The sequence below is a fragment of the Calliphora vicina genome, chromosome 2 (assembly GCF_958450345.1).
Source record: "Calliphora vicina chromosome 2, idCalVici1.1, whole genome shotgun sequence".
Lineage (NCBI taxonomy): Eukaryota > Metazoa > Arthropoda > Insecta > Diptera > Calliphoridae > Calliphora > Calliphora vicina.
Window position 1 is genome coordinate 142,831,463 of NC_088781.1, and position 23,265 is coordinate 142,854,727.

The 23,265-nt window shown below is 27.7% G+C and overlaps 1 protein-coding gene across 1 annotated transcript in view; it reads right to left on the minus strand.

Moving 5' to 3' along the window:
- Positions 1-14,501: 14,501 nt before the first annotated feature.
- Positions 14,502-23,265, minus strand: part of LOC135950913 (uncharacterized) — a 76,495-nt gene continuing 67,731 nt past the window's right edge. The window contains exons 5-8 of the mRNA XM_065500437.1: positions 19,338-19,460; positions 19,097-19,265; positions 17,600-18,218; positions 14,502-14,541 (exon numbers count right to left, since the gene is read on the minus strand). Coding sequence (XP_065356509.1) covers positions 14,502-14,541; positions 17,600-18,218; positions 19,097-19,265; positions 19,338-19,460 — 951 coding nt within the window. The remainder of the gene's footprint in view (positions 14,542-17,599; positions 18,219-19,096; positions 19,266-19,337; positions 19,461-23,265) is intronic.

The window sequence follows — 23,265 nt, forward strand, 5'->3', positions numbered from 1 at the left end:
AAATTCAGTAAACCAATTTTTTACCATTGAAATTGATGGTGTATAGTTCCCATAGTATTTATCAAGCTTAGCCTTTATTTGAGTGATGTTTTTTTTCGCAAAAAATAATGTTTAATGAGCAGACAAAATTAAAATTTCTCGGCAATAATAGACCGTTTATTATAAAAATTTATTTGGGGTTTTTCGTATGAAAATTTATAAAGTGAATTCATTATTTATAGAATTTATTTCTTATTGAATCATTCTAATTTCTTTAAATTTCTTCTTCAAAAATTTATCAAATTATTAAATTTATCTTCAATTCAAATGTAGTACAAAAAGGCTTAAGACAATTTTTTCAATTATTTTTGTAAATGTTATGATTTAACAAATATTTAATTAAAATTAATTAAGTTTAAACAAAGGCTTTGGAATGAATCTAAAAAATTAAATATTAGGAATGGATTTATGGAATGAAAGGCTGACATTATTTACTTACGGACTAAGATTTTAGTGAATTAAGCTCAAATTTTATTAATTAATTCGAAGCTCTGACTTTTATTAATTATAACACTAAGTTCTTATGTAAATTTGGCTATAATATTCCTAATTTACATTATCATTATATTTTTCGGGAATAGCCGGGTACCCGGGAATGTGGAAAAAATTTCCCGATTCCCCGTAATCAAAAAAGGTCGGACTTATTGGCACATCCTCGTACTAAAATTTGGATTTTTATTATTTATAGCTGTTACATAACCAAAAAAACTTAAAAAAAACAATAATAAAATTTAAATGAAAGTAAATTAAGTAATTATTCCTTTAGATTAAATATTCATGATCCTAACATAGATATCTGATTTATATAAATAAAAACAAATAACCTATTAACTTTTTTAATGGATTTCTTTTATTTTAAATGTTGTGGTTAATTTCTTTTAATGCCTGTCATGTCTTTAATTACTTTCGACGATTACTTAATATTTCTCCACTATTTAAACTCTGTTAATATTTTACAGTTTGCAACAAATATTTATGAAAATAAATAGTGATTGGTTTGATTGTGTGTTTTTGTTTATTCGTGTAGGTATTTAAATGCATATATACATACATAAGTACGTATAGTATATGTGGTAGGTATATTTTTCACAACATATACAATACACTCCCACTCACATAAATATATGAGTACGAAAATTAATAACATATAAACTGTTGACATGCCACATAATGACTTTCATTATATGCCAGCCATATATTATACAGGTAATTAATTTTTTTTTCACAATATTTCCATTCTTTTACCGAAACCAACAGCAACAGAAAACAGTTAACAATATTTAATATACCAGTCCATACATGCATACGTACGAATACATACATGCAATTATTGTTTGAATAAGAGAAAAAAGTATAACATACATCAAGGGGCTACAAAATGGCTGCGGACTGCCAAACCGAATAAAATATAAATATTTTATTTATAAATTGAAATTAGAATTTTAATCACTCAATAACTTATTATTATTTAGAACAACACATATACATACATATGTATTTTAAACAAATAAAAATAAGTAAATTTCTAAATAATAGATATTCACCAAAATATTTATTGTAAAATTATTTTATAAAATTCAAGTAATTTGGAAATAAAATTTAATCAATTTGTAATTTTAAGACAAAAGTTTACTTTTTGGTTCATTAATATCCCAGCCAATTTATGGCCGATTCTGCTAAGAGATGTTATTATGAAGTTATCTGTATAGCTCTTAGCTGACGAAAAAACATTTAAAAATTATAGGTACTTAATACAGAGAATTTTAATGGACAAAATAAAACAGAAATGTTTTGCTATTATTCTTAGCTCTAGTGTGTGTGTTATATAAACAAAGCTGACATAAACATAAAATTAATATTAAAAATTCTCATAAAATAAATAAAAAATATTAATAAGTGCATGTTGGAGTCCATACAAAAAAAAAATAAACAAAAATAAAAGTGAAACTGTATTTTTTACTCTTATTTTGATTTAATTTATTATAAGTGTTTAAATAAAATGAAGTGTTATTAAGAGTTAATAAAAAATATTTAAATTTATCATACAAGCATATGTATTAAGGCGGGTCGATTTAAAAACCGCCCAAGTGACAAGGAATCAAAATAAGAAACTTTGCCCTTATTTTGTCCCAAAGGACAAATTTTGAAAAATCCTACTTTGACCCATTTAAAGTGCCCCAATCGAGTCTAACTTTGGAGGGCCAACCCACCCATGCTAGTGGCACATGGGGGTTCCCATACAAAAATTTCAAAAAATCACCATTTTTGAAACTTTACATAATATATGCATGTATTGTGTATAAATTTTGTTTATAGAACGTATATATCCAAAACCGAAAACCGGTCAAACGGTTTTTTCAACTTTGTAAACTCCACCAGTTTCGGTTTTCTTAACTTTTCGGCGTTTTTACAAATCTGTTTTTGTAAGACGGTTAACCCGTTATAATGAAATATATTTTCTAAAGCATTCAAACATATTTATGAAAAACTTTGATACCATTTGTAAAAACATTGTTTTATTTTATAGAAGATTATAGCATTTAATAATATTTCGTAAAAGATATAAAATAATTGCATAAAGATAGAGCTTTAAAAATTCAAAAATGCAAAATTTCCGAAGATTTAGTACAAAATTCTTAACACATTTCCTATTAGTGTTCACAAATAAAAATAAATTTCAGGAGACATTTTTCATATGTATTGAATAAAAATTTCATACAAACCGGTTAACCGATTTTTTTTAAAAGACAATAATCAAAACCGATTTTTTCAAAAACACTCTTTTTCGTTTAAACCGTAAACCGGTTTTTCAAATTTGCCGGTTTTTTGGACACTCTAATCTAGTGCTAACCGTCTGGTCTGGTTTTTTGCAAATATTTGTATTTTCTCCCAAGCAAACAAATATAATATGGAATATGGAATATCATATCGAGCATGTTCAAATGATTATGTTTACCAGATTTAATATCCGATAAAACGCGAACTAGTGCGAATATTGAAAATAAAATTAACAAACCTTATTTTAAATCAATAAAATTTTATCATTTTTTAGAGTTACTTTCAAATAATAAACTTCTTTGTGAAAAATCCATCAATTATAATACAAATTCTAGAATATGTCAATATTAAGGACCAGGTTAAGATAACTTATTTTGTATTAGAAAAAAATACTCACGAACGGTTACCACTAGAACCAAAATATTTTGAAAACATTATAAAACAATTCAAGCTTTTTTTGTGGGGATAAACAAAACCTCGTATTTCAGTGAGTTGATATTATATACATACATTTTTAATTAATTTTTTTAACATAAACTTCAATAAAATTATTTATAAGATTACCTAAACATATCAGGACATAAATATCTACATATGTACATTAGGCATATAACTAATTTTGGCGAAATTTTTGGCATACCACCACGTGATGGCCAATGTTGTATAAGTAATGAAAATCATTTTTTTAGATCATTTGGAATCAAAAACATCACGCACCAACACCTATTTCTAAAATAAACCAAACTTCTATTTCTCTGAAAAATTATATAAATTATTTCATTTTTTTTTGCAAGTGTGAGGGATACTTCGCTTATTTAAAAATTATGGTGCGTGAACTTTTTTAACAACCGCGAAAAAATAATACCGTGGTTTTTTATATTTTTTAATGCTCTATTCGACTATGCTATGCCAATTTACATATTTGCAAAAATTGTCAATAGTTATATCCCTAATGTATATATGTATATATAATTTAAAATTATTGACAACTATTAGTTTAATTTATTACTTTCCTCAAACATTTTATTTTAATTAAGATTTATTCCAATTCATTTAAGTACACAAACGGTCATATTGTTCATATTGATATTATCTTCAAAAATTAATAATTGTAAATATCATCATAATATATCAAATATTCTTCTATGTAGCATTCTTATGTATGTATATGATTTTCTTTTTTGGAATTCAATTTGTGGTTTTCTAACATCATGTCAACTTTTATTTAAGTCTGACAACAATTTCTTCCAATTAACTGCAGAAAAAACTCTTATTTATTAATTAATTAAACATTAATTACAACACACAGAACAACAACAATAAAATATGTATCTAAAAAATGTGCCACTTAAAAGAGAAATATAAAAATATTGAAATTGTTACAAAATAATGGGAAAAATTATAAAACCATACAAAAAGAAATTAATGATAAAAAAAATACTAACACACAATAAAACCCTTTTCAAGACTAAAAATAATAACAGAAAAACATCACCAAATTGACAACAACGCTACAGCACAACAACACAGAAAGAAGCAACAACAACAATAACCCCAACAACATTAAATTCAAGTTAAAACCAATTGTGCACAAAAGCGAGAAATTAAAAAAAGTTACGCAAATTGAATCCGTTTAATGTAGTTACCCTTTATTTTAATAATAAAAAAAACGAAAAAAAAGCTAAAACCGAAACAAGAGGGAAAAATATGGTTAAAACAAAATGAGGAAAACAAGCGAATGAGACAAAAGAAATTAAAAAAAATAGAATCAATTAGCAATTTTTTTTGTTTTGTTTTATTTTCTTTTTTTCATTTGCCAACAAAATGAAAAACAATAAACATATTTTAATACGAGCTAAAAAAGCGTAAACAAAAACAAAAAACCACAATAGAAAAGAAAATACAAAAACAAATTAAAGTAACATGTTCAGAGTTGTTTATTTTGTATAATAAAATTTTGCATTTTTTTCTATTTCAAAACAAAGCATAAATTAAATAAAATATAATAAAATCTAAAAAATTCTAAAAATTAAATAAAAGTAAAACAAGTAAGAAAATATAGTCAGCCAAGCCCCACTTGATACCCTACACTTTTAAAATTTATATGGGAGCTATAACTAATTATGGAGCGATCATTACAAAATTGGGTGACATGACTTTTGTATAATATATAGAATTTATTTTTTAAGAAATTTATGATCGCAATTTTCGGAAGTGGCCTTATATGGGAGCTATGACTAATTATGGACCGATCGTTACAAAAGTTGGTGCCATGTTTTGCGTATATATTAAACTTATTTATGTTGAATTTTATTTGGATACTAACATGTTTCAGAGATTAATGCTTAATAATGAAAGTTTTAAGAGGAGTCCTTATAGAGGAGATATGGTAAATTATGAACCGATCGGTTCTAAATTTGGTTGTGCGAGTTCAGCTTATATAAAACTTGTTGGTATTGAATTTGATTTGGATATCTAAATATTTAAGATATTTATGAGAGCTTAACTATTTTCATATAGGGCAATTTTATTGCCGCTATTAGAAACAATGGATTCTAACCAAATTCAATAGGCTTTATCGTTGCCAAATTTCCAACTACATTTGAAATTTCAATCTGTGGTTTGGTTACAAGGTTTACATGAACGGACGTACATCGCTTAATCGATTCAGAAAGTGATCCTGTTCAAATTGGTACACTTTAAGGTGGGTGTTACAAGCATCAGCACTAACCTCTATCGTCTCAAGTGACACAACTTTTGGAAACCGATGTCTTCCGATCTGAATGAAACTTCCACCAAGGTTGTTAGTCCTATTAGATAGTAGTTTAGACAAAATTTTTAAACATGATCGGTCAAGAACTCTATGAGTTAGAAGGGATAGAATTTTCAGTTTTGGCCACAAATATGTTTTTTTAGCAAAATAACATCATAGATAGCCATTTCTTCAATCTTTCGAAAAAAATAAAAAACAAAAATAAATGTTTGACTTTTTTTAAAAAATCTAAAACTTTTTTTTTCAAATGTGCACTTTTTATATTTCATCCCGATCGGAAGTTTCAAAGGTTGTGTCATTTTAGATGAAAACCCCAATATATATAAATATATGTATGTATATCGATATGAAAGTATGTGTTGAACTCAGATTAAAAAAAAACTCAGATACAACATTTAGGACCATTATTACAACTTGCCATTACAGTTAAAGTTACCTTTAAGGGTACCTTTTTCTATTGCTTAAAGTTACCTTTAACTATAACGGCAAGTTGTAATAATGGCCCTTAGTCTTGGGATGTGCGATTAATCGCATAATCAAACATTCTGATTAATCAACTAAACGATTAATAAACATTTTTGATTAATGGAAAAGTATAAAATTGTAATTTTAAACAACACTCAAAACGAAATTATTAACAAATTCACCACAATATTTTTTGGTTTTAAAACAATTCGTTTTCAAATTCGATTATCATCACAATTGAAATTAAATTTTTCCTATACAGTTTTTCTCAACTATTTTTTATTTTGCATTTTTTGTGCATATTTAAACTTTATTCTGTTTATCTCAACGAGTATCACGATTATGCTTCAAGGGAACATCATGCGTTACTATGTAATACTTTTGTTTCATTACCAGCATGTAGAAGTGAACAAAATCACATGTCCGCCACTCAAGGTATAATATGTGAAAGGACATATTTTTTTTAATATCTTTATATATATAATTCTTCTGTACGTGTGTTAGTAACTGAACTCCTCCTTAACGGCTGGGCCGATTTCGATGAAATTTGTTGTGTGTGTTTGAGTGGGTCTCTGGATGGTTTAGATTAACAATTGAACTATATACGTACAATGGGCATGGCACCTTCCATACAAAGTAAAAATTTATTATTATTATTGTGGGTCTTCAAACTTTCTGGGAGCTATGGCAGAAATCTTCAAAATTTTGAAGTAAAAAAAGTGAATACTAAAAATCTATATTTTGATTAAAAGTCATATTTATGTATTTGATTATAAAAGTTATTATTTCTATTCAATTCCAAACAAGGCGAATTTACTGTACAGGTGGCGTTAACAGCACAGCTGATCTACTTTTTTTTGTTCGCCTTGGGGGCAAACTTGTCAAAAATTGTTTACAAAACGAATTTATTTTATGTCAAAACTTGTTTTGTTTACCTTTTTAGCTCCAAAAAAAGTTTATAAGATCTCTTAAAAGTACAACAAAACGGGTAGCTCCGGAGTTCATTCGATCAATCATAACCATTTGACACGTGCATACATTTGGAGCATTAGCGCTACCATTTTCACCGCAAACTGTGCCACCATTACAGAAGCTTCCAGGAGACACCCTTATTTTATCAGTTTTTTCATTTGCTTTATTATCTTTGGATGTTTTTTCTGGACCACGCAATTGCTGATCGATGTCCTCGCAAATAAATTTAGAGTTTATGTAAAATTAACGTTATTTTTATTGATTTTATTACATTTTATTTTTTATTAAATTGATTTTATTTTTGTTTTTTTTTCACAAATTTTTGTTTTGTTTTTTTGACACTTTTGTCCCCCAAGCAACAATAAAACACAATGTTGTTATTGCAATGTTGTACTTGTTGTAATATCAACGCCACCTGTACAATAAATTCGCCTTGATTCCAAATATATATTTATTATGATTATGTCATTGACCTTGCCTGTACTAGAAATGTCTGTATTTTTGTACTATTCAAACAGGTTAAATTCTTAGTTAACATTTTTCTATAAATATGCACCTATTTAAGGCATGCCAAAATTAATCACTTAATCATTCCATTCCGCCTTTGCAAAAAACTTTATCTTTTAGAATTCCAAAAATAAATTTATAATGAAAATGTTTTCATAACTTTTTGGTCTATTCATTAAAATTCAATTAAAACTCAGCCTGATTGGTCTTCCACCAAAAAAAAAAAACAGCAAACTATTTTATTTACCTCCTCTCTTCCTCTATAAACCTCTATCCGTGCAACAAACAAACAATACTTTTAAAAAATATTTTTTTTTTACATATTTAAATATTTATAAATAATTTGCTAGCAATTCTCGTACTCCTAGAACACTTTACCTACTTATTTGTTAGTTTTGATTGTTTGTTTGTATGTGTGCGTTTATTGCATCTCTTTTTTTCGTACTATAAATTTGTACTTATTATTGTGGTATGTTTTATGTGGTTGTTGGAGTTGTTGTTAATTTTAATAAAAAAAAATAACAACAGCAGCAGAAACCAAACTTCACTTCACTTGCATTCATTTAAGTGTTAAAAATTTTGTTAAAAAACATAAAAGAAATAACCGCAGATTGTTTTGGTTTTGTTTTCTATATACATATACACTGTGTATGTGTGTATGTATATTGCACTTTCTTTATATATATGTACATTAGGCCGGATCGATTTTTTTCACGAAAAATCGTATAGCAGAAATGCATTCTAAGGAAAATTCTAAGAAATTTTCCCCAAGAAAACATAGGTCTAGAATCAAATCTTATCTTGCGCATTTCATCTTTTATCGAATCATATTTCATTAATTATTAATTTTTTTTTAATAGTTTTTTTATAAGATAATGCGCAAGATAGAATTTGATTTTAGACCTATGGTTTCTTGAGGAAACTTTATTAGAATTTTCCGTAGATTGTGTTTTTGCTATACGATTTTTTTACATTTTGATCGTCCATACAAATCGACCCAGCCTAATTAATGTACATATGTAAACAAATATGTATGTTTGTACTTATATGAAAACAACCCAGCAGTTAAGCAAGTAGTCAATGTATACCTTATAGACAGTAATTTTCCCTAATGTCTGATCGCTTGGCTAACTACAATTGATATATTTTGGCTCACTTGAAACTTATGTGCTCTTTGTAGTGCAGAGAGAAGTCAATTGGTCACCAGCAAAGTATATTTATACAAGTACATGCAACTCTACAACAAATCAACAATAAAAAAACAACATTCATTTTGTTTGTGTAAAAACTGGTGAAATTGTCAAAAACTATTGACAAGCATAGAAAGAAAAACAACAAAGTAAAAAATCTCACAAGTATTTACAAAGGAAAACGAAATAAACAGCTGATCACTTGCATGTACTTGTATAAATATACTTTGGTCACCAGGTAATCAAGCGTGAAATCAATTGTTACTCAAGACTCTTGAGTGACAATTGATTTCTTGAGTCAATAGTCTCTAAGTAATCTGGAATGTAGTCACCTTAAACGTTTATTTTAAACTGCACCTTTTTTGTGAGTAATTTGTGCAAACTGGTTGTACACAAATTATGTGATATAATTCTCATACAGTTTATTTTACTTTTGCTGAAGTATTCTAACATCCCATATAACCTAGCATGAAGAGAATAGTCACTTTAGTGTATTTAAGTAACCTAGAGTGTAGCCACTTTAAATGTTTATTTTGTACTTCATTTTATAAAATAGTTATTTTACCCACCAGAAGCAATCTATGCTCTGTTATAATGTAAATGTTATCTATGACAGTCTACCAGACAGTCTCATTGTAATCCAAAAGGTTCATATAACTACTTATGCAACTAGTTGTCACTATAAGTGATAGGTAAGATAACTAGTTCTACTAGCAGCCACCAAGAACTGCTGGGAGTTCCATGTTTATTTTGTTGTTATAAAAATTTAACAGATTTTGTGTGCGTGTGAGAGGGAGTGAAGTTTGTGTGAATTTTTACCATGTTTATTTGTTAAATATTTTACAAACTTTTTTGCATAACAATTTCAAAACTTTAATTACTTAATTATTCTCTTTTCCATTCTCTTCTCTCATTCGGCGTTATTTATTTATACAACCATGTTAATTCTAAGTTCTTCTTGTTTTCCGGATTTTTTCTTTTCAATATAATTGTAAAGAATTTTAATTATATTTTCTTTTCGCTAGTTACCTACACAATTACAATTGTTTTTAAAGGGCAGATAATAGTTTTTAGTTCACATTAGCTTTCAAATGAAATGCAATTTAATCTTTTGGATAATACATACAAATTGTATTCTGTTATAAGATAGCACTCTTTTGCTTTCGGTCATCAGGTAATCTGTAGCGTTTTGGTTAAAATATCAATAAGTGATGTCCTATATGTAAAATTTTCTAATAACACTAAATTAAAATGCAATTGGGAGCTAGTTCTGAAGCTAGGTTTGTATTTTGAATCGAAGTTTATATTGGAGTTTCAATTTAATATTTTATAATTTTAATTAGGGTAGAAGGGGATCATTCACCATAGGGGCACATCTGCCAACACCAAATAACTTAAAAACAGAGTAATCGATTTTGTTTAGCGATTATTTATCATCCCTGAAAGTTGGAAAGTTTAATTTTACATATGTGAGCCAGACGCGATTAATGGTGTTTCAACAAGCTGTGAAAATATAACAGCATGCGAATTTTTTGTGCTAACTTCTTTAGTTCTTGTGATACTAAAAAGATATTGGTTGGTGATAGAATGTCAATAGTAGTGAACAATAAGTGACAATAGTTTTCTGGTCATTTATTTTGATGTATGAACAAAATTTATATTAAACCTCAAAACTCCCCTGGGGTACAAGAAATCCCTGTGATGTAGAGCAAAATATTGATAAAATATAGAAAAAATCAGTCACAATTTGTTTAAATTTTTATGTGTGTTATGTGTTATGTGAAATAAACAATAAATATCTAGTTCATAATACTTTTTTTTTGTGAATCAAGGTACAAAACAATAAAATACGTTTATATTTTTTGAATTTTTTGTCTTATTTTACAAATGACAAATCCATCCCTATGGCTTATTTGGGGTTATTTTGGGTGGGGTGGTTTCGCCGTTTTTGGTCAGTCTAGAAATGCTAAAAAAATATGTATATTAAGATGAGATAGGCAAGATTGAAATGACCAAACTAAAGCCAACATATCTAAGTATCCGAAACAAGAAAAAAATTAAGAATATGTATCATGGTTTTAATTTGAGAACGCCTCAAAAAAAAGTGGCGTATGGTCTACACTTCTTTCTATAGAATTAGAATTTTCACACAAAAATTATTTTAACCGACAGTATAACTATTAGTTAACACATAACCAAACCTCGTGTTAATGGGGGTAAATCAAATCTTACTTCAATGTTTGAGTGTTATGAAGAAAATCTTAAATAATTATGAATTGAAAGTCACATAAAAGATTTTTAACTTGACAATAGCTATTTATTTAATTTCAACAATATTTCAGTTACTGTAAACATTTCTATATTCATCGCAATTATAAATTTGAGTATGGTTCACCGAAACTGAAAGCTTTGGCATTTTTACAATTAAAGTTTGGAAAATGTAAAATTTGGGAACATACAAAAACTAAAAGGTGAAATGGATCTTTTAGATAAACTGATAGCTTTGGAAATACGATAATTATGAGTGTTCAAGTAATTTTCGGAGGGGGACCTTGTATGGGACACACATCTTGCCCAATTTTCGTATTACTTTACAGTATAACTTTAGAGTACTTAGAAATAATTTGTACAACCTTTTATCAAGATTACCGCATAATATATTACAAACTATTTAAGACTGCTAAAACAGTATTTCGGGGGCATATTTTTATGGGGGCTAGGTGAAATTATGAACCGATATTTTCCATTTTCAATAACAAAGAAACCTTATCAACAGAGAGTATTTATGGAATTCTCTCTGTGTGCAACAGACACAGACTGACTGGTCGGACATAGCTAGATCATCTTAGAATCTTATGAGGACCCAGAATATAGCATATACTAATGAGGGTTGTGCGACAAATATTTTGATGTATTACAAACGGAATGACAAAATCGATATACCCCCATAACTAAACAACAAACTTCTAAAATATTTCCTTCTAATGTCTGTTAACCGGTTTTATGGAACACTGTTAACCGAAAACCCTTAAAAACCGGGCAAAGGTCTGGTTTTTATAAACTCTACTCGTAATATAATAAAAAGTAAATGAGGATGTTGCTGAAGTAGAGTTTAAAAACAAATATAGCAAATGAATGATATTCGATTCCTTTGAATGTTGTAAAAACTGTTTGTTCATATAAACTTTATGAGCAATCAGTGACATACAGACATACATATGTGTGTATGTTTATACTCATACATTCATTTGTCCATTTATTCTACCGTCTATATATAGGGTGATTCATTTAGAGTTCTTTTTTCATATATTTTTATTTAGTCATCTAATTTTTATTTAGTTTTGTTTGACAATTCATCATAGGAGGACTCACACAGCAGCAATGTCTGCAAATTATTCAGCTATATTTCTAAAATCCCCGAAATGTGAAAAATATTTTTCTTGAAGTGCACGAATGACTTTATTAAGAAATTATTTTGTTGAGCAGTTAATATCGAGTTCGCGTGATATCACACCTCTGGATTGTTTACTTTGTGGTGAAGTCAAATGTCGTAGTTAAAGATTCATCGCAAATTGGATCTTCCGAATGGACCACATTTGAATGAAATTATCTTTAAAAAGTAAATGTCAGAGATTGTACTTTCGGGTCGTAACAGATTACGGCATTCAATTCTATTTGAAGTGTTTTATTTAAAATTAAATAAAAAACCTCTAAATGAATCACCCTAAAGTACATTCATCCATTCGCATGGGTTTACTACCAACAAATCAAATGGCATATACAAAAACTTTGCATTCATTTTCCAAATAAATAAAATAGAAAACATGAAACAAACCACTGAAAATTTGTTTCAATAAAAGTTTCGAGTGTAAATTAGTACTAAGTTTGTTGGTGAATTTTAAAAAATTTAACTTTCTGTTCTGCTCTTCTTCTTGTGTTTTTTTTTTTTGGCATTTGCAGCTTGTGATAACATTTAGCTGTGATGAATGTGTTTGCCACGAACAACATGTTTGGTCATAATATTTGAACTGAATGAAAAGTTGATGAGAATCATTTGTGTTTATTAGACGGTTTTGTTGGTACATCAACGAAGAAGGCAACATATGTATTAGTTTATGTATAGAGAGTACGGGCATATAAACATACATACCTACCCACATGTATGTTTAGCTAACGTTAGTTATCACTGAAAGTAACTAATTTGAAGTGTTTATGATCAATAGTAATAAACTGAAAAATTCACGTTGGTTGTTTGGCATGAACTGCGTTCCTGCGTTTTAAATTCGAAAAAATCTTATTTCAAATAATTTATTTATTTTAATTCCGTGTATAACTATAAATACATAATTTATTTGCAATTCCACATTTTCAATATAAATCAACTAAGCGGAATATCTTTAATTTTTTTAATGCTGATAAAACTGCGTTTTACAACCACCATCAACTATTGTACATTTGTTTTAAGAACATAAAACATAATTTCTCAACTGTTTTGCCTTTTTAGCCAATTTCAAGTCGTTGTAGTTTTAGATTTCAATTTAGTTTCCTCTATTTTTAGAGGTGTTTGGTTAGATTTCAGTCATTGCTTTTGTTTTCTCTTTAACCGCAATGAAAAGACTCTGTCTAGTGGTTTTTACTCCACAGCATCAGTAGTCCAACCAGTCATTTACACTAATCCTTGAATATATGTACGTATGTATGTATATTTGTTGTTGTTTTTTTTGTATATAAAACTAATTGGTTTTATTTGTATTACAAAAGTTTTATGTATTCTATGTTGGTTGGTTGGCCGATTTTTGTTTTTGTTCGAAAATTTGTAGAAGTGTTTGAATGCGTTCTATGGGTGTATTTTTAGTGCAAAAGTTTAAGTAGTTTATGTATGATAATCTGATTTAAGTTTATTTTTTTTTTTGTAAAATGAACAAACTGTGTAAAACCTTTAATATATATAAAGCGTTTGAGAGTTAAATTTATTTGCATGCTATGCAGACACTTTCAAATGATGCTGAATTTGTTTTATTAAAGTGATAAGATTTGGTTTAAAACACAACTTAGTTTAAATCAAAAATATGTTTGATTTTTGCAAAATAAAATTTTAGTGCCACTTAATTGCATGAACTTCAACTGTATGAAACTTTTCGAAGGCCATGTTGTTGTAAGTGATTTGTTAGTAATTCTCAATCTTCTTTGGAATGATTAACCCTCCGTTAGTTGCAATCATTTTCAATCGAGACTAATCGCAATATATCAAATTGATATCAACAAAAGAAAGGCGTGTTTGAAAATAATGTCTTCACTTTTTATTTTGAAAACATAAAAACAATATTAAATGCAATGTATTTAAAAGAGTAATACAAAAATGACTGCAGTAAAAATATTATTTTATCAAAAAAAGCTTAAAATTTAGGGTGTTTAAAAAAATTTTAAATAAAAAATGTTTGCCTGTATTAACCAGATCAGTTGCGAGTAACGGAGGGTTAAAGAACTATTTCTTAAATCAAAGGTTTTTGTATTAATCTGCTAGTTTTGAGGAAGTGTTACAGATCAACTATTAATTAACATGAAATGGGTTTAAGATTATCATATTCGTAAGATAAACATTATTTTACTCCAAATCAAAATTACAAGAAATTAAGAATTTTTAAAAATAATTAAAATTAGATTGTTTTGTGGCTTGAGTATAATTCTAAGAACACATTGAAAATATAATTTAGGCATTTTCGAAATGAATGACATTATTAATAATATTCATTGTCCAAGATCTATCAATAATAGGTCTATTTCTTTAAAAGACAATTCTCTTCCTGCCAATACCACCTGAAATATAGAGAAATTATCGAAAAAAATTAGAAATATTTGTTCAATGTAGTTTGTTAACATTTTGAAATACATAAAGACCAGATTTTCAAATGTTTTTTTTAAGTATTATATCAAAACATAACGTAATTCAAAATTAATCCTGAAAAACCTTTAGCTCAAGTATTTTTTGCAATATTGTTCCGCATACGTTACATTAAATATAATCCCGCTTTTTTAAACCATTATTTTCAAAATCCCAATTTTTAATATCCCTCTAAATTTCGCAAACATTTCAACTGATTTACAAAGTAATACCCAGCAAATTTACAAAATAATATCCTGAGAATAAACATACTCTATATTGATTTCAAAATCATTTTATAATTTCCGATGTTCCTATGATTTTTTTCACATTCTCAATATTCCAGAATTTTGAACCCTTGTAACAGGTGTTTTTGAGAGTATAAACTTTGTGTATTTTTTGTAGAACAAACAAATACCTCCACATTTTCATCAATGTCCTATATCAAATACTGTAAAATAAAATATAGGCTAAACAATCCTTACCTTTAAACATTTGGCATCCAAAATAAAATATATGTATTTTTTTTTAGTTTTGACTATCAATTATGTATGATGTTTATTATAATTTAATGACTTTTGTATATGATTTACAATGTTTTCACAACTTGTAACTTAATTGTAAAAAAAAATGTGTTAAATGGATTTTAATGAGCAATTTTCCCATTTCTAATTGTAGAAACGGAGGGAGGGGGTTAAAAATATTCAAACAGCTTGTAGCTTATTAATACTTAAACGTACATATGATTAACTTAAATTTTATAGATATTTACAAAAACACAACACAAAGTGATAATATGGAGGTATTCATAAATGAATGTAAGTATGTATAACACCAAACACCATCTCATTATATTCATAGTTTCGTTGTATGTAATTGAAAATTATATTGAAAAATCTATTTATAGCGTCAATCCTTCATTTACTGTATTAATTGTACTTAACGCCCAGTGTTGGAATAACTATTTTTAAAATCAATTAATTAAGAAGTTCTGAAGTGAAACATCAATATAGTTTATCTAAATTTTTAAATTTATTACAGGTTTATAAAACAAATTTTGTATGAAAATTTTGTTTTATAAAATTAAAAATTGAATATGAATAAATTTGCAAAATTCTTCTATTGGGATTAGGGTTTTTATCCCGGGAATTCCCGGTTCAAATTTCCCGGGAATTTTGAAAATTTTTCACTACCCGTTTCCCGGGATTTTTAGTCGGGAATCCAGAGTATTAAAAACTGAACAAAATAAAAGAAAACAAGTTACAAAGCTATTTTATCACCAACAAATTTGAAAAGGTTTTTTTACAGTTTTTATTTGGGGTATTTCGAATGATACAATAATTTGAAAAGACATACGGACATCGCTGTCTTCGTTATCTATAAGACGTTGACGTGGATGTACACTTAACGGTCATGGTATAAAAAAGGATAGAAAGAATTTATTAATTCTTAATTCCATTTTCGATATCAAAATAAATTGTGTCTCTTAACGATTCAGTTAAATGTATTGAATTCATTCTTTAGTGAATTTATTTGAGAATTCATCATTTATAGAATTAATTTCTTACTAAATCATTATAAATTTCTTCAAATCCATAACAAAATGTATTAAATGATTAAATTTTCTTCAATTCAAATCGATTACAAAAAGGCTTCAGACAATTTTTTTTCAATTCATTTGTAATGACTAAAATCAAAACAAATTTGAATGAAGAAAAAAATGCAAACTCAATTTGTAGAAGACTTGAATTAACAAAAATTTAATCATTCAAAGTTTGAATAAATTCTGTTATTAATTAACTTCAAAATTAATTCAATTTAAACAAAAGCTTTTGAATGAAGCTAAATAATTAGATGTTGGGAATGGACTTATGGAATGAATTTATACGAAGCTGCGATATATAATGATTATAACACTATGTTTTTCTATGAAACTAGCTGTCCCGGCAAACGTTGTTTAGTTACTAACACACGTACAGAAGAATTATATATATAAAGATTTGGCTATAATATTCCTAATTTACAGTATCATTATATATTTCGGGAATAGCCGGGAATCAAAAAGGTCGGGAAATTAAAAACCCTAATTGGGATTAAAAATCGTTTATATCTTTTAACTGGTACAACAGCAAAACTAAAATTCTTTACATGTGGCAGCACTGTTTTTCAGTATACAAACCGACAGAACACGAAATCATTCAATTAAACCTCCTAAAAGTATGCTTTAAATTATACACCATTCATTCATTATACCTCCATAGATTTACGAGCAAAACTACTGTAAATAGTCTTATTATTTTATACATAAATATTTCAATTGAAATATTTTCTTTTACTTATTTCTTAATCTTTTGTAATTAAATAAATACTCATACTGCACAAATATGTAGGTATTATTAATAATTAATTCCTTTTATTTTCTTCTTTTTTTTTTCTTCCATTTTTATTTTCATCTGCTGTTACTCGTACTTAATTAATTCGTTAATTTATTATAATTTATTAAATGCTTGTAATTTTTGTTTATTACTTTTTTTGTTTTGGCTTTATGTAGAAGTATTTACGAATATTAAATATACGTACAGTTACAATAAAAACAATATAAAAAACACATACATAGATACATACATTCATATACACTTGGAAAAAACAACTTATTCAAATAGCTCAGCTTATTTAACTTCATTTTGTGGTGAGTGTGTGTGTGTTTGAGGGTGTGAAGAAGGACAACTACACACACACTCACACACATACTACAATATGCAATCTCAAACGATTTTATTTGTATGTTTAATGATTTCCGTTCATTATACATATATATATATTTTTTGTCCGTGTATGTGTGTCACATCATCTAGATCCCTCACAATAGCACTTGCTGTAGCTGTGGCTGCCAGTCGCTCGCTCGCGCGCTTTACTTTATTTACTTATTACACATTTATTTAATAATATTATTTGTAATAATTGTGTAAATTAACTTATCACCGTAATACGTGCCTCATATCGTTGGTATTAATTCCATTTGTAGCTGAATCCGTATTTGTGTTCGTAGCAATTATAACATGTCTTTGGCATTTATACGAGTGTGAATTTTGGATTTCATTTTTATTTCTTTTACACGGTAATTTTCTTCTTAATGCTGTTGTTTTTGCTGTTAGTCTTACTTTATCAACATCATAACCACCACTACTACTACTACTACTGCCATTATAATTATTATCATTATTATTATTGTAATCATCATCATTGTTATTATCGTTATCGTCATCATCATCTTTGTTATAATTATCGTCAAGGCAATTGATGTGGCAGTACCGGTGCTCTTGCTCTTGCTGTTGTTGTCTTTGTTGAAATTGTTGCTGTTTCCGATTCTGTCGCTGTCTCTGCTGTAGAGGTTTTGTTTTATGGTTTTGTAAAAAACTCGTTGTATATTGTTGTTGTGGCTGGTGTTCTCTTTGTTGTCGATGATGCTGTTGTCGTACAAGTCTCAAAGGATTCAATATATTTTTGTTAAATATTACAAAAAATAAGCTACTTATCATTGGTAGCATCATATACATAAATCTCGTAATGCTATTAAGATTTATTAAAGTCGATTGGCCAGAAGAATGATAATCTGAAATAATTTAAAATAATAATAATAGAATTACTAATTTTAATTTCAATAAAATAAATAAATGATAATACATATTTAAAAAGTGTTCGAGGCAATAAACTTAATTATAAAATGAAAATAGTACTTAAATCTAATTTAAACCGCCAAGAGCAAACAAATTTTTGGTGAAATAAAATATTTTTAGTCATACTCGAGGAAGTCATCTTTTGTTTGCTTATAGCTCAGCCAGATTTGGGAGGATTTTTTCGATTTTAAATAGCAACCTAAACAGATCTAAACGCTACATGGCTAAATCGACTCCACTATCTATAACGATGCAGAATATACATACATATATCGTTACTTTAATATAGAAAGTCCAGATTTTAGTTTATTTCGATAAATGGTCCGCTCATAATTAGCCAAACAAATTTCGACTTAAAAAACACGAGTTATGTATGGCCTTTCTACATTAAGGAAAGGAAACAGCACATAAAAATGTATATTTGGATATTTTGAAAACAATTTTTGGTGAAAGAAATGTTTAGGTGAAAAAAAAAATAATGTTGTATAAGCCATTGTCGGTCCGAATTTCTATCTATATTGTCTCCAATATAGATAGAATTGTAAGTTATATGGGGGCTTCGGTATTATATAATCTTAGAAACATTTTTAGTTCAATAGTTTAAACACTATTGACACACGACTATTCGATTTTTGAATAGTCGACTTATCGACTTTTATAACTTTTTGTACTATTTTACTGTACAAAACAAAATAGATGTCAGGTTTACTGAGGGCATTTCGACTATTAGTCAAGTTTTTTAGGATAATACAATCGATTTTTCAACTTTTTCCGATTTCACCTTTTTTCATTCATATCATATTCATGTACTTACTTTTATAGTGCGTCAAATATAATCCATTTTCGTCATCAAATTCATCATTATGATCATAGGGGAATGTTTCTGGAGATCTGCCCGAAGCCAGTATTCTAGGTCTGTCCTCTTCTATGTATTTTTCAGTTTCAGCATGATAAATTCGATGTATTCGCGCAGAACACTTGAGCTATAATAAACAAAATAGACAAGTATTATGAAATTGTTGTATAAAATGAACCAAGTTTTGTATAAATATTACCTTTAATCTTCCCTTTATGAAATGTTGCAGTGTTACAATAAAATTAATTTCTAATACCGAAGTTTCCAACTGTTCTTCGACATGCTTTTGTATTTCATGCGTACGCAAGTAATTTGGAGGCACCTAAAACGTGAAAAATTAGACGTTTTATTAAACAAATGATTTTGTATTTTTAAAAATAGAGGACTAAGAACAAATGTTCTCGTACTAGTTATATAATATTGAAATATACCTGAAAACCAAATTAAAATTGAACTTGCTTACTACTCACTACTTACAATATCTACATTTTTTTACTTTTCCTAATCGTTAACTATTTACAAAAGTTTACAGGGAAAATTCTCTGTTACACTTCATATAATTAAGCAATTTCTTATTCAATAATTCATTTTTAATTTCGACAAAACGCACACAATAAACGAAAATCATTTATTTCAAATGAAATTGAGAATAAATTATTCAATATTTCTACTTCAAATAATTGCTTTATTTTTATACCCTTCACCTTCGTGAGAAGGGTATATATAAGTTTGTCATTCCGTTTGTAATTTCTACATTTTTCATTTCCGACCCTATAAAGTATATATATTCTGGATCCTTATAGATAGCGGAGTCGATTAAGCCATGTCCGTCTGTCTGTCTGTCTGTCTGTCCGTCTGTCTGTCTGTCTGTCTGTCTGTTGAAATCAGTTTTCTGAAGACCCCAGATATCTTCGGGATCCAAATCTTCAATAATTCTGTCAGACATGCTTTCGAGAATTTTGCTATTTAAAATCAGCAAAATCGGTCCACAAATGGCTGAGATATGAGGAAAAAACCAAGACAACCTCTATTTTTGACCTATTTTTTACCTATATCTGGATTACTAAGACATTAATAGACAATATGGATATCTAATGATAGATATTTCAAAGACATTTGCAACGACGTATATAAGACCATAGTAAGTTGGACCTACAATGGGTCAAAATCGGGAAACAAATTTTGAACCCGAATTTTTTTAAAAAAAAAAAAAATTTTAAAAACAAAAAAAAATTTAAAAAATTTAAAAAAAAAAAATTTTTAAATTTAAAAAAAAAAATTTTTTAAAATTTAAAAAAAAAATTTTTTAAAATTTAAAAAAAAAAAATTTTTTAAATTTAAAAAAAAAAATTTAAAATAACAATCGAAAAAATTTTTTTTCCAAAAAATTCAAAAAACAACTGGAAAAAAAATTTAATTTTGTTTACCTAAAAATATTTAAAATTTTCAAGTATAATTTGGTGAAGGGTATATAAGATTCGGCACAGCCGAATATAGCACTCTTACTTGTTTGTATTAAACTTATATTATTTTCATTCTCAAAGTCTATTCTTTTCTTTCTCCCTCATTTGTTCGTTTATAGATTTTAGTTTTTGGATTTTATTAACGCATTATATTTGCAAATATTGAGGTCATAAAATATCATTTAGAAAGCAGCATACATAATGTCCGGGAAATTCGAATTTTTTCAATTATATCTATGATTTCCACAATGTTCGTACCGTTGTATTGGTTTATGAGTGTATGTGTGTATTTATTACAACAATAATTTCTTTTTGTTACTTTTTGCACGTTTTCTTTAGCTCTTATGTTGTGGGTATTGAACTCAGACATTTAAAATATTGAAATCAAATTTCAAAACGAACTTTTATGACGAAGGTAAATTTGTGATATTATGTACATGGCCCGTATATGTTTCGTAAATAATGAACAGAATTAAAGTATAAAGAGAGTGACAGGGTTTAAACTAAAAATAAAAAAATAAACGAAAGTGGGATGAAATTTTCTTAGTTTTCTTATTCTAAAAAGATTATAGAATTATCAACTCATTCTTAAAACTGCAAGTAGTTTTAGTTAAATATATTTTAAGTGAATTAAACATAGATTTAATGAACAAATTTGTAGCACCTTAAATATTAGTTTATCCTTATTTTTGTTAACTTGTTTCTATAACCGCAAAGAAAACATTCTGTAGCTGGTCTGCCAAAATAAGCATATGTATTGAACTATACAAAATATCATTGAGGAGAATCAGTAGATGTATTGAAAAAATACCATAATATTGAATTGGTAGCCATAACGTCTATCATTTAAAATGACTTTTTCGAGGAAAAAAAATACAAACCAAATACTAGAGAAAAGTGGGTAATACAAGGAGGCGAGGAGTAGGATACATGCAGTGAAACCTTAGAATTTTGTAAGTCTTATATTTTGTAATGGCCAACCAAAAAAAAAATGAGAAACTAACTGGTAAAAAATATCAATAACCATCTATTATGCATTTCAATATTTTGCACAATTTCCATTTTAAGTGCAGCATAAATCAAATCTAAACCAAACTAATGAATTTCTTTTCAATGTTATTTTCTCTCCATTTCTTTTTTTTATTCCTTCAAACTTTGTACACACTGTGGCATACACTGAGATGCCATTTACACAGTTATATTCAACATTTAACTGAGGGGGGCACTGGTTTTAAGTGGTGTGTATATACTACACACATACATATATTTCTGCTGTTGTTTTTATTACATTGGCATACCAAGCAACTGTCAAATGCACAAACTGAACTTACACTGTTCAACAAAAAATTGAATGGACCAAGAATAAACATTTTCTAAGGTCCATCGTTCTGGACGTAATAAAAAGAGAGTAAGAAAAATACAATCTAACGCAATATATGTATGTATTGTCTACATACACAAATGCTGTTTATATTTGCATGTATATGTGTGTAAGTTTATATCAGTATTTCGATGTGTGTGTGTGAATGGAAAATATTAAATGTTGGCCAACAAAAGGAATTGAATAAAAAATATTGCTAATGAATGCTATTCCACATAAGTTTTTTCTGGCAATTTTATATGCTAAATTCTTTTTATGATCTTATTTTTTCTCCATTATGTTTTTCTTTAGTGTTTGGTACGTGCATGTGTACAAGTGGGTCTGAGTAGTTCGATGGCTTCTCACATAAATGTTTCAAAATTCAATTTTAATGTCAATGTGTCTGTTATATTTTTTTCAAATCAATTTATAAGGAATTCTATTTACGGAATGCAGAACATTGCAAATGTGATTCGAAGAAAATCACAATGTATTGATTAAAGTTACATTTACTAGAATAAAAGTGAAATTAAGGAATCATATTCACCTTAATTGCTTATTAAATGTAGGTGTATATAGGGTGATTCATCGAAAATTGGACCTTACGAAAGTACCACAGTGTGGCACAAAAATTAGAAATTGGGTCACCACAATTTTTATGAAATGTATATATTTTGAAATATAACAAACAATCCATATGGTCACCTTAAATGTAAACGGGCTACACACAAATTTTAAAACTAAATTTTAATTGATTAGGGTTCCTTTTATCAAACTTCAACGTTTTTTGCATTTAAGGTGACGATATACTATGTTAAAATAATTTGGTGCAGTTACTTTTCCATGTCGAAACGAGATGGCGCTGAACCCAAGATACTTCAACCAGAGCACGATGGGGCCAATGACAGGTTTTGAGGCAAAAAGTCCATTTTTCAAGTCAACCATTTAAAAAAAATAATAACGGTATTTTATATTTAACACTTTGAAATACTCAAATATTAAAAAATTAAAGTCAGGTGGCAACTCATGGCGTCATGCCGAGCTGCCAAAGTTGCCAAGTTTTGCTTTGCTACATTTTTCGACATTCAATCATAATGAAACAACAAAGAAATTTTAGTCGTCAAACAAAAACTTTTAAGATTATAAAAATTTTGTAAAATGGAAAACACTTGTAAAGGTGTGTAAATTAAAATGTCATTAAAAATTTCAAAAAAAAGTTAGATGTAGTAAATAATTTTTTGTGTCAACTTGTGTTGTCTTTTTTGTGAAGCTTTTGCTGTCGTCCATATATTCTTTGGAATAGA